Raw genomic sequence first — 13827 nt, forward strand, 5'->3', positions numbered from 1 at the left:
TATTAATTTACCATACCTCTTTTATAAATATGGTATTTGGCCCATAGGATTCACTTAAATAAAACCTATTCTTGAAAATGGGCGAATGGATTCACTTAAATAAAACCTATTCTTGAAAATGGGCGAATGGAAGGTTGTAAGTCCTAATTTCAAGGGCTAAATTTACCTTTTTTACCCTCTCCCTTAAAATAAGGTGGGCTATTTGAGGTGATTTGTAAAAATGTACTATGATACAAAATATTCGCCCACTAAAAATTTAAAACCCCTTAATTTCGCCAAAGGGCGAACATTCGCCCCTAAAATTATCCTTGGAGAGAACCTCAACTACCATTACATGGAATGATTGGAAACGCATACATTGGGATAGTCGCAGACATCAAAGATCTATTAGAAGAGGAAAATGAGCAAAATGAAGAAGAAAATATTGTGGAAGAAGACAATGATGAAACTCTAGAAGATGAAGAGTTTGGATAACGTGATATTTTTTATTAAATTTAAGTTATGTTTGTTAATCAAGCTCATTTTTTGTAACTATTAATGAGTTATACTTGTAATATTTTGACTTTGACATTTTATGAGAAGAATAAGCATTCAATTAATGTTGTTATGTGTTCAATATCTGTATTATGTGATTTTCGCATTAAGTTTTATGTTAATCATTATTTTTTGAAAAAAAAAAAATTATTATTACTTTTTTGACATGACATTCATAAAAAAAATATTATTTAACCATTTTTTGTTAAATTTTTCCTATAATAATTGTGATTTTGACATGTCATTTATGACAAAAAATTATCAAAATGTGTAATTTTTTAGTTATATTTATGTTGAAAATGGTTATTTTTATGTCAATTGTTAAAAATTATTGTTTTTAGAGACAATTATTTGATATGCATTGAAAAAATAATTAACGATGTATAAATATGTAGAATATCAAAACTTTAAAACATCGACCTTCTTCTTTAAATATACAAAACAATAAAAAGCGCACTACAAAAAAAAACAAGAAAATATGAAGAAGAAGACCACTTCAAAAATTGTTAAATTTAGAAAATAACTATTTACATTCCATACATAAGAAAATTTAAAGTAAAAAAATAGGTCTTTTAAAAAAAGGGCCTGATGCAGAATCACCACTTTTTTAATTAGCATGAAAATCACTAACATTCTAAAAAGTAATATACATAAAAAAAATTAAAGTGTCAAACTATATTAAAAAAAATATGTGTATTCTGCATCGCCCCTTTTCAAAATCAGGTCATTTTTTTGCTACCTCTACGAAACGGGTAATCGTATCAGCTCCCGTTTCAAAGTTTACATTGTTGTAACTTTAACCTTGTAAGCATCACACATTTGCAACCATTAAAACCCTACTTGCAAAAAACTCGAGCAATCAAGCAAATAACTTTTGCTCTGATACTAACTTGGTCTGTTGTTGAATGTTAGTTTTGCTGTGCTAATTTCAACTTCATAATTAAAAACAATTGCTCATCATTTTCTTTATGTGCATAGGCTTCTTATGGTTTTTGTGAATGTAACAAGTAAATTTGTCAAGTTTGATGTCAAATTCATGAGAAAAATAGCATGTAAATAAAGTGTTGAACAACAACAAAAAAATATACACCAAACCATCAAAATGAACACTTCACACAATGTTTTGATGAAGGAGTTCACCCCTCCTCGGCTACATCTCCTTGGTCCAGCTTCCATGGCTTGAGCCTTTGTATTAGCTCAAAATGGAAAAACTTGGTGTTTACAATGCTCTACTACTCCTGAAACTTGCTTCAATATGCTAAGAACATCAAAAGCATACAAGAATGACTCTTTGTGAGCCAAAATTGGTCGAAATTTGCAAAAGTTATGGCCTCTTCAGTTTCCCCTAGGAAAACTCCACCAAAACTGGAGAAACTCCAGTTAATCTCTCCAAATTTGGAGAAATGCCAAATATATCGAACCCGCCAAAAGATCCACCAAGTTAAACTGTCCTTTAATTAAATATAAGCATGATTTAATTAGTGTTAATCTGCAGTTAGCACGTTAGGCGTGTGGTTAGTGCTAACCATTGGCCTTTGGTTTTGTGGTGGTGGTCACATGAAAAAAGGGTTGGCCCTCCCATCCCCCAACCGCCACAGTTTAACATAACAAATACAAATTGTAACCATAGTATGTTAAGAACCAATACCGCAGGATAGTGGTAAGACTCTAGGCTTGTGCGGGCGAGGTCGCAGGTTCGACTCCACCGACTTGCCAATAAACTTTTGTCACTGCATGTCGATGCTTATAGGCTGTTGGGGAGGGACAAGTGGCGGCCTCCGGGTTTGCCACATGTCTCCTCTTCATTGGTCCTCCCCTATCCAATAAAATAAATCCAAGTCATCAAATTGTAGACCAATCGAATGCACCACTTAGCGTGACCTCACTGACTATTGACTAAACCTTTGACCTGCACAGTCACCTACCATGTCAGCAGTACGGACTACTGACTGTGCAGTGAATGTACTTTCTTTTTTCAAAATTTCTCTGTTTGGCAAAGCGGACAGAAGTCCCTATCTTCCTCATACGAACTCTGTTTTGAGTGAAACAAGTTGCATTGGGATCGTATTGTCGAGACAGATGCGGTCGTTCAGTGTTTGAGCAATTCTGAGCAGTTTTGTTTTTGAGCTAAACACTGATCACCTGGTCAATTCTTTTACAGGACCAAAATCTCCTCAGTTTGGAAGATTGATCCAGGTGGCTTCAGACACCCTTAGAAGTTCAAGAGGGCTCAGAAATGGTCAAAATTCAAAGTGGTCACATTGCTCTCAAACCAACACCTGATCAAAGTGCTCGTCGTCCTAATTTCAACGATGTAAACAACACTAAAATCTGAGCTCATATGAAAAAGATAGGGCCAGTCAAAGTTCAGGGTTGACATGGACAAGTGCGACACCAAAGAGGCAGCAAATTGGTCGAAATCTAACACCAGAATTCGGTAAACTTCCAGGTAAATCTGTGGTATTGTTAATTTTCCAAATAACCTCCCTGGTTCGAGAAGTTTTCTAAATTCACTAAAATGTTGGGAAAAACAAAAATATATATATAAATAGCTGGTGGGCTACCAACCTCGCCACCTCAAATCTTAACTATCTGAATATATATGTATAAATCAAAAATTAAATGGGGGGAGGGCGGGCTGTCAACCCCGCCACCCCCGGTCCATGTAAAAATGACTTATATATATATATATATATATATATATATATATATATATATATATATATATATATATATATATAGATAAGGGTCAAGGTCCGGTTGACCGGGAACCCCGTCCCATGGCCCATGGACCATTCTTGTTATGGAGCCATGGAGATAAGGGTGTCAGCGGGGGTTGAACCCACCCGACCCACGTGGCCGACCCCATCATTAACTGCAAAATCAAAACGACAGATGAGTGTTATGTTCAATTTTGGAGTGGTTAGGGTTTTAACCCGACCCGCCTCCACACTATTTGCCCGAAGGGACCAACAGCCCACGGGCTATGACTTTGAAGAGTCAGCGACACTTTTTGTATATTCAGTGCAGTGGGGCAGGAGGAGCTCACACATTTTTCATCAAATGTTAATATTGTATTGCAAAGGCGAAACCCTAAGCTAGGAGTGGAACCATGATGGCATGCAATCCGAGATAGAGAATCTTTTATAGAGAATATTCCTTGATGCCTGAGAGATTCCATGGGTACGTAAATTTTCATTTTGTCAGAATGATATGAACTTTACAGTCATTTTAACTGGAATTTCACAGGGAACGTGATGGTGAAATCGAAATAACCATCTGAGAAGGATATTTTTAGATTCCCAATAGAGAAAAATCTTTGAAGAATCTTGAGGGAATCTTCTAGATTCCTTGGAGGCTAAAATTCGCCAGAGTCAGAATGCAACCAAATTTATACTCAAAAGTCTCAGAATCTCGCAAGGATCACGATGAGGAGATCAGATTTGTGATCTGAGTTGCAGATCTCCATTCAACCCAGAGAACGGAATCTTTGGAGAATCACGGGGAACCTAAAAGATTCATGCAGGCCCATATTTTGATGGTGTCGAAATTCAACAAATGGATATACGATTTTACACCTCTAAAAGACAAAAATTCAGTGGTGTGGTCAAATTTTGAAGTTGGGCCTTCCATTTTTCAGCCAACTTCAAAGGTAAAGGTGAATGAATGAGTCATGTCATGTTTTCCTTCATAATTGCTGAGATTATGTATTATTTTTTGAGACCCCTATTTGATGTTATGTTGTGGGATCAATTTTGCCACATTATGTGAGATGCATTTAACTTAAGTGAAACGTCTCGTGGAGAGATAAGCCACTCTTTTTTGAGGGCATATGACCTTGCTATGAAAAATGTTATCCATGTACATCATCATCATTTCTAGCATTATATGAAGTAGCCAACACCACCTTGACACCAAGCCCGAAAACGTAGTCAGCACTAGATGAAATCTGTTATCAAATGAGTCGTGTTCATGATTTGCTAATCATTGTCATGTTTCTTCTTGTTTAAGCATGCACATATGTTCTTTTATGCTCTTTAAAATGAAATCCTAACAACATAACAGAAGTAAAAGATCTTGGATGATTTTGGTAGTTGAAGGAACCCAGATCACATGATGACGATGAAATTATTGACAACAGGCATAATAACCCTTTAATGCTCTTCAATCTCCCACGCGTGTTACAGGAAGTTTGCAATATGAATGGATACGCATGCAGTTTGATTTCAGAGCTTGGCGGTGTTGTTGAATATCCATTGAGAACACTCATTTCTCTAACGACGGTCAGTTTGGTTGTTATGGGTAAAACTATGACAATGAAGATCTTAGAAGGACGTTGGGAGTTTAACAATTGTAGAATTCTTGGCTTCGGTGATTACTTTAATTTAGAGTTATTGATAGTAATATGAATATAGTATTGATTGCATATGTAAAAATTATATTATGAAAAACTTGTTAATGAACATCGTAATATTATTAAATTAGTGGTTCTCAATGTTCTTCGGTGCCAAGAACATATTGTTAATTTGATTATGCGAGATTATTTTATGTTGATGGGTCTTGTTGTTCTTCGGTGTTTCAAGAGCACCAATTACAAGTTAGTTTGGTGAGTATATAAGTGTATATGTCAAAAAGAGGTCAAATTGTATGATTGACTTCTGAATACACTTAGTACCCAGACAACTTACCTATATAACTATCAAAATTGTAGGTCATTGCATTTTGATAGATAAAAGTTAGTTTGTAGAGTAGTTTAGTATTGAGATTGTCATTCGGGAGGTCAAGAAGCATCAATTATGCAAGTCCATCAATAATGGTCAGAGGCAGTTATGTTTTAAATGGAGGTCAAGCGTTAGCTCGAAGTTGTGTGGTGAAGAAAGAGTGGTGTCTAAAATATTTCATAGTGGGTGTAAGTGCTGATGATGACCATATCAGACTAACATCTCTATTGTATTGTAATTTGTGATTCTTGTAATGTTAATTTTGTAATGTAAGCGTTAAGGGAGTGACGTAGAATTAACACTTACAATAATATATTGATAGATTAGGCTTGTTGGTTAGATTGATTTGTTGAGATATTCTCTCAACAATAATCTCCTAGTTTGGAATCTATTGGATCTCATAGCACTATATATCTGGAATGTATTTTGATTTTGAAAAAAAATATACAAATATTATTTTGTGTATAATCTATATACTATGTCTTCTCCTAAAATTCCTAATTGATAAAATTCAATTCATTCCACTTTAACAGTTTACTAGAGTTCATCTTTAAAGTTGTAGCCATATCCAAAATTATAAAATGATCTTATCCAAAGCTGCGAGTGTATGACTCAGGATTTCCAACAAAACAATCATGAAATGATCTTATCCAAAGTTGCATCTCTATCAAGAATTTCTAACAATCATAAAATGATATTAAGAGTTGTCATTGATGAAAGAAAACTTCAAAAGTTTTGCACCATGGAATACTTACGTGTTTTATTTAGGTTTATTAATTTCAAGTTTTTCAGTAAAAAATAAAGAAATGTTTTTTATTTGAAATAATTCAAAAGTTATATTTGAAAAAAAAAATGATATTCAAATTGATTAAAATGAATTTTTGAATATATAAATAAATATAATATTATGGAAAAGCTTAAAACATTAAAATTTTGTAAAAATATACAACTCAAATTTACCATATTAAAAAAATCTCTGACAAATTTCTATCAAAATTAATTAAAAAATACCATCAAATAAACCAAATATTTTACCACTTAAACTAAGGTTTGCAATAGTACCACTGTGAATTTGTTAAAATCTTTATCGACGAATAAAAACTTAATACCAAATCTCAAGTTTCATTCAGATATTTTATGCATGAAATCCCGGTCTAGGTGCAGATGCATTTGACACATTGGTGATAAAAATCAGTTCACTTCATAAATTTTACTGGACCTCATCTCTGGAGCTGCAGCAGTATAACTGAGTATTTCCAGTTATCATCCTAACATGTTCTTAAGCATTAAGAACTGCCATTGCTGAAGAAAAACCTCGAGGACAAATCTCAAGTTTTACTCTATGGAATAGAGAAGTATCATTGATCTCAGGTTTTTGCAAGGTTTTGCACTATGAATTTCATAAGGAAATATCTTTTAATTTTGTTTTACAGGCGTTGAAATTTGAATTTCATTTAATTCTTAACCTGATGTGACCCAGTGACAATCACAGAACTAATAAACACTATTTAATACAACCAGGTCTTTCAAATCCAGATAAATTTAAAAATTGCATAATGGAATATTCAATAGTGATATATCATTACGCTATTGTGAAGTTTGATATAAAGATATGGATTAAGAATATCTAGTATTAAAAATTCATATGATATAGTGAAAGTGCAACATTTAAGTTTGGAAACTACTTCAATTATTTATATAAAAAATATTGAAAGTTAGTTTTATATATATAAAATAAAGTAAATTTTTTAGAATTAGAAAAAATTAATGGAAACATTTAATTGTCATAAAATAAAGGGTGATTATATATATATATATATGAAATTATTAAATTAAAATTGTTCACAGTGAAAATTAAAAAATATAGAAATTTTTATGGGCTTAGAATATATGATGATGGGTGTATTGTTAAGTGACTTTGTAATATAAAGATCTCTAGTGCTTCATTTCCATAGTCATTTCCAATTGAGCTACCCCAAGCAAATTATTTATTTATAAATTATTTATATATAAATAGATTGATTCATATATCTAATTTAAACACTATAACACAAGTAGTATAAGAGCTAAAAAATATATAGTACAAGAAATACATGGAAAAATATGAGATATTAACATACATATTAAGATAAATAAGAAATGTTTTAAAGTTAGTTATTAAGATACATAAGAGATATAAAAGTCTCAAGGGTGAGTTCAATTGGTAGAGTTGTCATTGTTAAAGCACTTTTTCAATAGAATAGATAGTCATAGGGTTAATTTTGCTTAAAAAAATAAGGGTTAGAGTCTCTTTTCTTTTCAAAACTAATAAAAAACTATATAAATAAATAAAAAATATTGTAAAATTTGATATTAAAATTTCTAAACATAAATTTTAGTAAATATTTATTTTTATTATTTAAATTAAATTTTTTACTCACATCAGTGTGGAGATTGAAATTGTTTTTACTTTCAATATGATATAGTTTACTAATGTAATTTTAATTAAATTTTTTTAATTTCTTCTCTATTTAAAAAAAAATAAAAAATAAAAATTAACAAACAAATTACCAAAAAAATACTCTTTTACACCTACTCAAAACACAGCGTGATTCTAGAGAGACAATGAAATTGATCCCTCGTGGCCACCGTCATATCCATCTAGAAATACATTAAAAGTTTGACTCTCTCACCGTCATCTCCATGATCACAAAAACAAAGGTACAGAGCACTCATAACATCAAAAATATTGGTAACTACTTTTCGTACAAGTTTTCATAGTGCCATGATCGTGCCCATTATAAACCCTTTCCTCACATACTCATCATTCGATAAAATCCCCATCAAAATTCTTTATAATGACACACATTTCTCAATAAATTTAAAAAGCATTGCTTTAATCGATTAGTGGGATGGTGGGATGGTGAGTTTTGTTATTCAAAATGAGTTTTAAATACATAAATGGATAACGTTGTGTATTAGGATTTTGCAAAATATACCATTAAATATATTATTTCAAAAAAAAAAACAAAAATATCAGAAAAAGCTAAACTTTTTATTAATTAAATTAAACATGCCAGTAGATACCATATATTAAAAAAAACAAACAAACAAATAAACAAAATGATTTAGCGACTCACAATAATTAAATATTTTATTAAAGTTATAACTCTCAAAATATCTCTATGCACAGAAAAAAACTTAACACAAATATCAAGTTTCATTGAAATTTTTCATCCTCATAAAATCCCGACGAAAGCAAACTATAGTTGTCTTTTATTTTAAATAATTCAAAGAAAAGTTATGGGGACACTGATTTTAATAAGTTCACAAAAATGGTATTAAAATTAATTCAATTTATTTAACAATTAAAACGATAAAAATGATATTCAAATTGATTTAATAATTATAATAATATTGTGATTTTTGTGATTTAATTATTTAATAATTATGATGATGATGATTAATGTCCGTTGAGACCAAATAATGGTTTATCGGACCTAAAGAAACAAATTATCTATTTTGATTTAAGATTTTATTCCTATGCTCAAAAAGCTTGGAGAGAAGCCTCCCGAGCTCACTATAATTTTGACATTGTAAAAGGCTAGGAAGGTCAGTATTGTAACAAAGATTGTGAAACTGAGATCTAATGTGGTTATATGCGGGGCACTCTAAGAGGAAGTGGTTTTCATCCTCGATGTTCCTATTCTCACATATATGGCAAATCCTTTCTGTCCACGGTGTTTTAGGAACTGCCCAACGACCTGTTTCACTATGGAGCTCATGATAATTTGTTCTAATCTTTGCTATATTAATTTTCTTCTTTGAGCTAGTTAAAATAGAGAGATACTTTTGATCTTCTAGGGTGGGGTTGATGACTTTCTTATAATAACTTAATTTTCTTTTAGCCGCTAAGTCTTTCTCACACCACATTTTTTCTTTGAACTTAGAAGTAACAATATCTTTAATGTTATTTATGTTTTGCAATGCATCATTTTCGTTGATCTCCCAATATTTTAACCAGGCCCTTGTGTCTTTATGCCACCCTCGATTGAGCCTTAGGTGGTTTTGGCTAGAATTTAAAGCTAGCTTAGGAAGTCTATGATCGTCTATGTTACTGATTTTGTGCTTGTACAACAGAAACCTAAGCATAGCTACGCTCTCAATAGGGGAAAGACCTGCTTCTATAAGGAGAATAGGATAGGGTGTATTGATTTTAATTTTCAGGTTATAAGTTATAAAACGCTTCTGGATTTGCTCAACCTTTCTCCATGATTCTCTGGAGATGCTGCAACCCCAAACCTCACAGCCATATAAGATAACAGGAGTGACTAAAGTTTCAAAGAGGAACTTCTTTTTATCCCACATTACAAGGTTTGCTATTTTACAATTATTTTCAAGACCAAAGTAAGCTTTCCACCCCCCATTAATCATTTTCTCAATGCTATGGTTCCAGTTGAGCTTGTGATGAATATCAATTCCTAGGTACTTGTAAGAATACACTTCCTCCAAGTTATTATTGTCATACATAAAATTAGCATAAGTGTCCTTCTTGGATTTGATAATCATAACTTTTGTTTTGTCAGTGTTAACAGTCATACCCATGGTAGAGCAGAAATCCTTAAGAAGCCTGAGTTGCTTATTAAGATCAGATGGGCACCTTGCCAAAAGAACAATATCGTCAACATAAAGAAGAAGGATGACGACTATCCCAGCTAAGATCGTGCCATCACATCCTGCTTCCTCTAAATAGCCTTTGAGCTTATCAATGTAAATGCCAAATAGGGTAGGGGAGAGGGGGCAACCTTGTTTAACTCCGATGTTACACTTAATATCTTTCGACCACCCTTCATTGCTCTTTAGCTTGGCAATTACATTCTCGTATAACCTTATAGCGGCAGCTCTCAACTCGAGAGGAACCTTTAGCTCTTCTAATCTATTCCAAAGGTTGTATCTAGGAACCGTATCGAAAGCCTTTCTAAAGTCCACAAAGCAACAAAATAAATTGGATTTCTCATTACGACATTCCTCCGCAATGATCCTAAGCGTAACAAGGTGGTCTATTGTTGAGTGATGCCTTCTGAAACCTGCTTGGCCTTTAGCCCGCTTACCTTCACTTTCAAGCCATATGCTTAACTTTTTTTCCAAAATACTACCATATAACTTGGCTAAGAGAGGGTTGATCATAATTGTTCTATAATTAGAGGGGTTATTTGTATCCCCACTTTTAAAAATAGGGATAATGAGGCTCTCAGTCCAAGGTTTAGGGAACCCTTGCTAAAGCTTGTGGATGTGGGGGATGAGGACTGGACCTCCAATTTTTAAGATTATGATTTTTGTTTTTTAAAAGTAAAGTTTATATATATAGGAATATAATGTTTTGGAATATAAGAACATTGTAAAAATACATTATTCAAATACATTATTTTAAAAAACCTCCATTTTTTTATTATTAAAATTAATTGGAAAATTGACTATTTAAAGGAAGTCAAAATTTTTATTAGTTAAATTAATTTTTACAAAAATACACATTATATTTTTTAAAATTTCCAACCAAATAAAAACTGATTTACAAAACATACCTTAACAAGGGCTACATAGTAGTTAGTACTTTAGCTTAATTTAATTAAAAAACAATAAATACAAAAATAAAACAACTAATAAAAGATTGTATTGTTGAACACAAAATTAAGAAATATGATTAACTAATATTGTTTATATTAACATATATATTTTAATATATATGTTTATTATATATGTGTGTGTTTTACTTTTTTTTAATATATATAATTTTTTATAATTAAATTTATTAGAATATGTTTTAATATAATAATAAGTCACTTTAAAAATTTGTAAGTCATGAAAATAGAAATAATAGAAAAAAGAAAAAAATATTAAAAATAAGAAAGTTAAATAAAAAATAAATAAAATGAAATGAAAAATTAGTAACTAACAGAAATGGAAGTTACTAAACAATTTATAATAAAACCTCAACCAATCACCTTACAAATAAATAAATTTAAATAATAATAAAATAACAAAGGTTGAATTCATAATGTTAAACTAAAGATAAACAACCTAAATTTTTGGTTAAAAACAAACTAATATACAATCAAAGCAAAACTGAATAAGTAATACCATGTTACAATCACCTTACAAATAAAAAATTTAAATAATAATAATAAAAATAACAAAATTAAATTCTTAATATTAAATTATGGATAAACATAAATTTCACATAAAAACAAACTAATATGCAATTAAAACAAAACAAAATAGATAATACCATATCTAATTAAAACAAAACAAAATAGATAATACCATATCTAAATACCTACCGCAAATATAATAAAATATTATTATTAATATTATAACTATTAAATACTTTTATCCATGAAAAAAAGCTACAAATCTCAGGTTTCATTCAAATCTTTATCCATAGAATCCCAATCTAGTTGCAGACGCATTTTACCATCAGTTCATTTCATATAGTTTACTGGACCTCATCTCTGCAACTGCAGCCGTATAAAATTCCATCTTAAAATTAAAATCAGCAGTACATCAAACTAAAAAAATGAAAAATCAAATTTGATCCATAATTGCAGTAAGTGGTTCGTCCTAGTTAAAATCAAAATATGTAATTTTGTCTTGAAAATATTTCGGATAAATCATTTATTTTTCAAATAAATTATGAAGTTTCAATATAACAGAATCTTCCTGAAATCCTGATAAATATAAAAACTGTAGGATGAAATATCAAAAAAATCATCATCAGCAGTTTCTCCATAAAATATATTTTCAGTAGCGCTAGAAGCAACGTTGTCGATCCATCAATCTTATAATTTGTCAAAATAACTACACCAGGAGCTTCTAGGAAAAAATTCACTCTATTCTGTGGTTTTTCTCAAGTCAAATTTATGACTCTCTAGGGTTTTGGAAGTAGTGTCATGTCAATTTCAGGGACTGAAACTGTGGGAGAACCATCATTGCAATGCAATGCTGCAAGAGCCCAACAACTGATTAATTAGTTGATGGCAATACATCTGAAGGAATTTGGTAAATTGAATAATTGAGCCTCCCCTAACCAACAGCAATTACCTAGTGGTGTCTTGCGCGCGCTCTCTGTCGATGAGCCACTGCAGATACTCGAAATCAGAAACCTGGCAAGGAATAGTGAAGACGCCCTTCTGGTTGAAGCCATAGACGTGTTCTGTTTCTTCCAACAAATGGAGGAACAGCGGGTGGTTGAAATAAAATACAGGGATCACAAACCGCGTCTGCTCTTCTTGGGCGTCCCCAACGTAAACTGCCACGAAACCCTTGGGAACATCTTTGGGAGGGTTTCCACTCTTCTTTTCATTCTCCTCCACAAACCCTATACGGCGTGACGAAAAATGGCGGAGAATATGCCTTTTAGTACGACCCAGAATGTTCGAATAACTGGCAGAGCCCTCACTGTGACCTGTTTGCAGACATTGAACCTGCCCCTCTTCCTGCATGTTCAATTCCGGATGAACAGAAGGAGACGTGATTACATGAAGAGAGGTCTCCCGGCTAGAAGCATCCGCTCGCTGAGTTCCATTATTGGGAAAAAAATGCGATCTCGGGCTCTTGGATTGCACAATTTTTTTCCATATTTTTACAAATTTGCGTTTTAATTTTAAACCCCTGGCATCCACATCTATATCCATACCTATATCCATAGTCGTATTTTTTTTTCCTAAGTAAAAAAATCGCACCCAAAACAGCTCTCAGACCTACATAGCCTTACCACGGCTCTTTCTTTCTTCAATATAAAGAAATCGCACCTAAAACAGCGCTCATAAATACATAGCCCTACTGCCCACTCTTTCTTCGATCAAGGCAAAAGGAAATATAACTGTAGCAAATCTATACAGAGGGTTCAATAACGTCGAACTACAGAAACATGCCATAAAATAGAAGAAAAGAGCCAGTGATCCGCGCCCGAGATCGCTAACCTGAAGCAAGTTAGACAGAAATCGGACAAAGAGGGAGGCACGTTGCACATATTCGCTCCCGCCGCGATTCGATCTCGCGACGCAGTTTGACACTAAACCAAAACAAATAGGCAATTGCAGAAAGCAGCGAGGAACGATTGGGAGATCTTGAGATTTGCAGGAAGTGGCGATTTATACATCGCAATATCTGTCGATGGAACACGTCGCCATGATCGGCGGAGCGCTGCTGCCACAAGATGAACATGGCGTGGTAGTTGTTGAAATTCAAGAACTCATAAACTTACCAGTTCAAGATATTCGGTTCGCATCTTCCATGGTATGGGGCCCTTCCATTGAAGGGTCGCCGACTTTTGGTACGGTGCCGAAAATCTTTCCTGCAACGCGTTCGACACACATGGCCAATATTAATTGTACTGTTTTCACCGGACCCTATTCCAGTCCAAAGAAAAAGCAAACATGGACCTACACATTATGCTTACAGTAACCATCCCGGCTCCTCCATCATTCTAGAAGCCACGCATCCATAAAATTCTGGTAATTCAAAGTGTCGCGAATTTTCAAACTTCTTTATTAAGTTAATATGTGAGTTTTATTAATTTTTTCAACTCTGAGAT

The 13827-nt window shown here is 32.6% G+C and overlaps 1 protein-coding gene across 1 annotated transcript; it reads right to left on the reverse strand.

Annotated features, from left to right (window-relative positions):
- Positions 1-11988: 11988 nt before the first annotated feature.
- Positions 11989-13544, reverse strand: LOC149184230 (uncharacterized). The gene is made up of 2 exons (XM_089418859.1): positions 12333-13544; positions 11989-12233 (listed from the first exon to the last, which is right to left on the reverse strand). The coding sequence occupies exons 1-2, from the start codon at positions 12935-12937 to the stop codon at positions 12218-12220; spliced, it is 621 nt and encodes a 206-aa protein (XP_089274985.1). The 5' UTR covers positions 12938-13544; the 3' UTR covers positions 11989-12217.
- Between the last annotated feature and the right edge of the window lie 283 nt (positions 13545-13827).

Source organism: Pinus tabuliformis, chromosome 3_2 (assembly GCF_031772625.1).
Source record: "Pinus tabuliformis cultivar Carrire ecotype Pingquan chromosome 3_2, CPIR1, whole genome shotgun sequence".
In the NCBI taxonomy this organism is placed as follows: Eukaryota; Viridiplantae; Streptophyta; class Pinopsida; order Pinales; family Pinaceae; genus Pinus; species Pinus tabuliformis.

Excerpts from the sequence above, each read along its gene's own strand:
- LOC149184230 (XM_089418859.1), bottom strand. The coding sequence starts at position 12,937 with ATGGATATAGGTATGGATATAGATGTGGATGCCAGGGGTTTAAAATTA.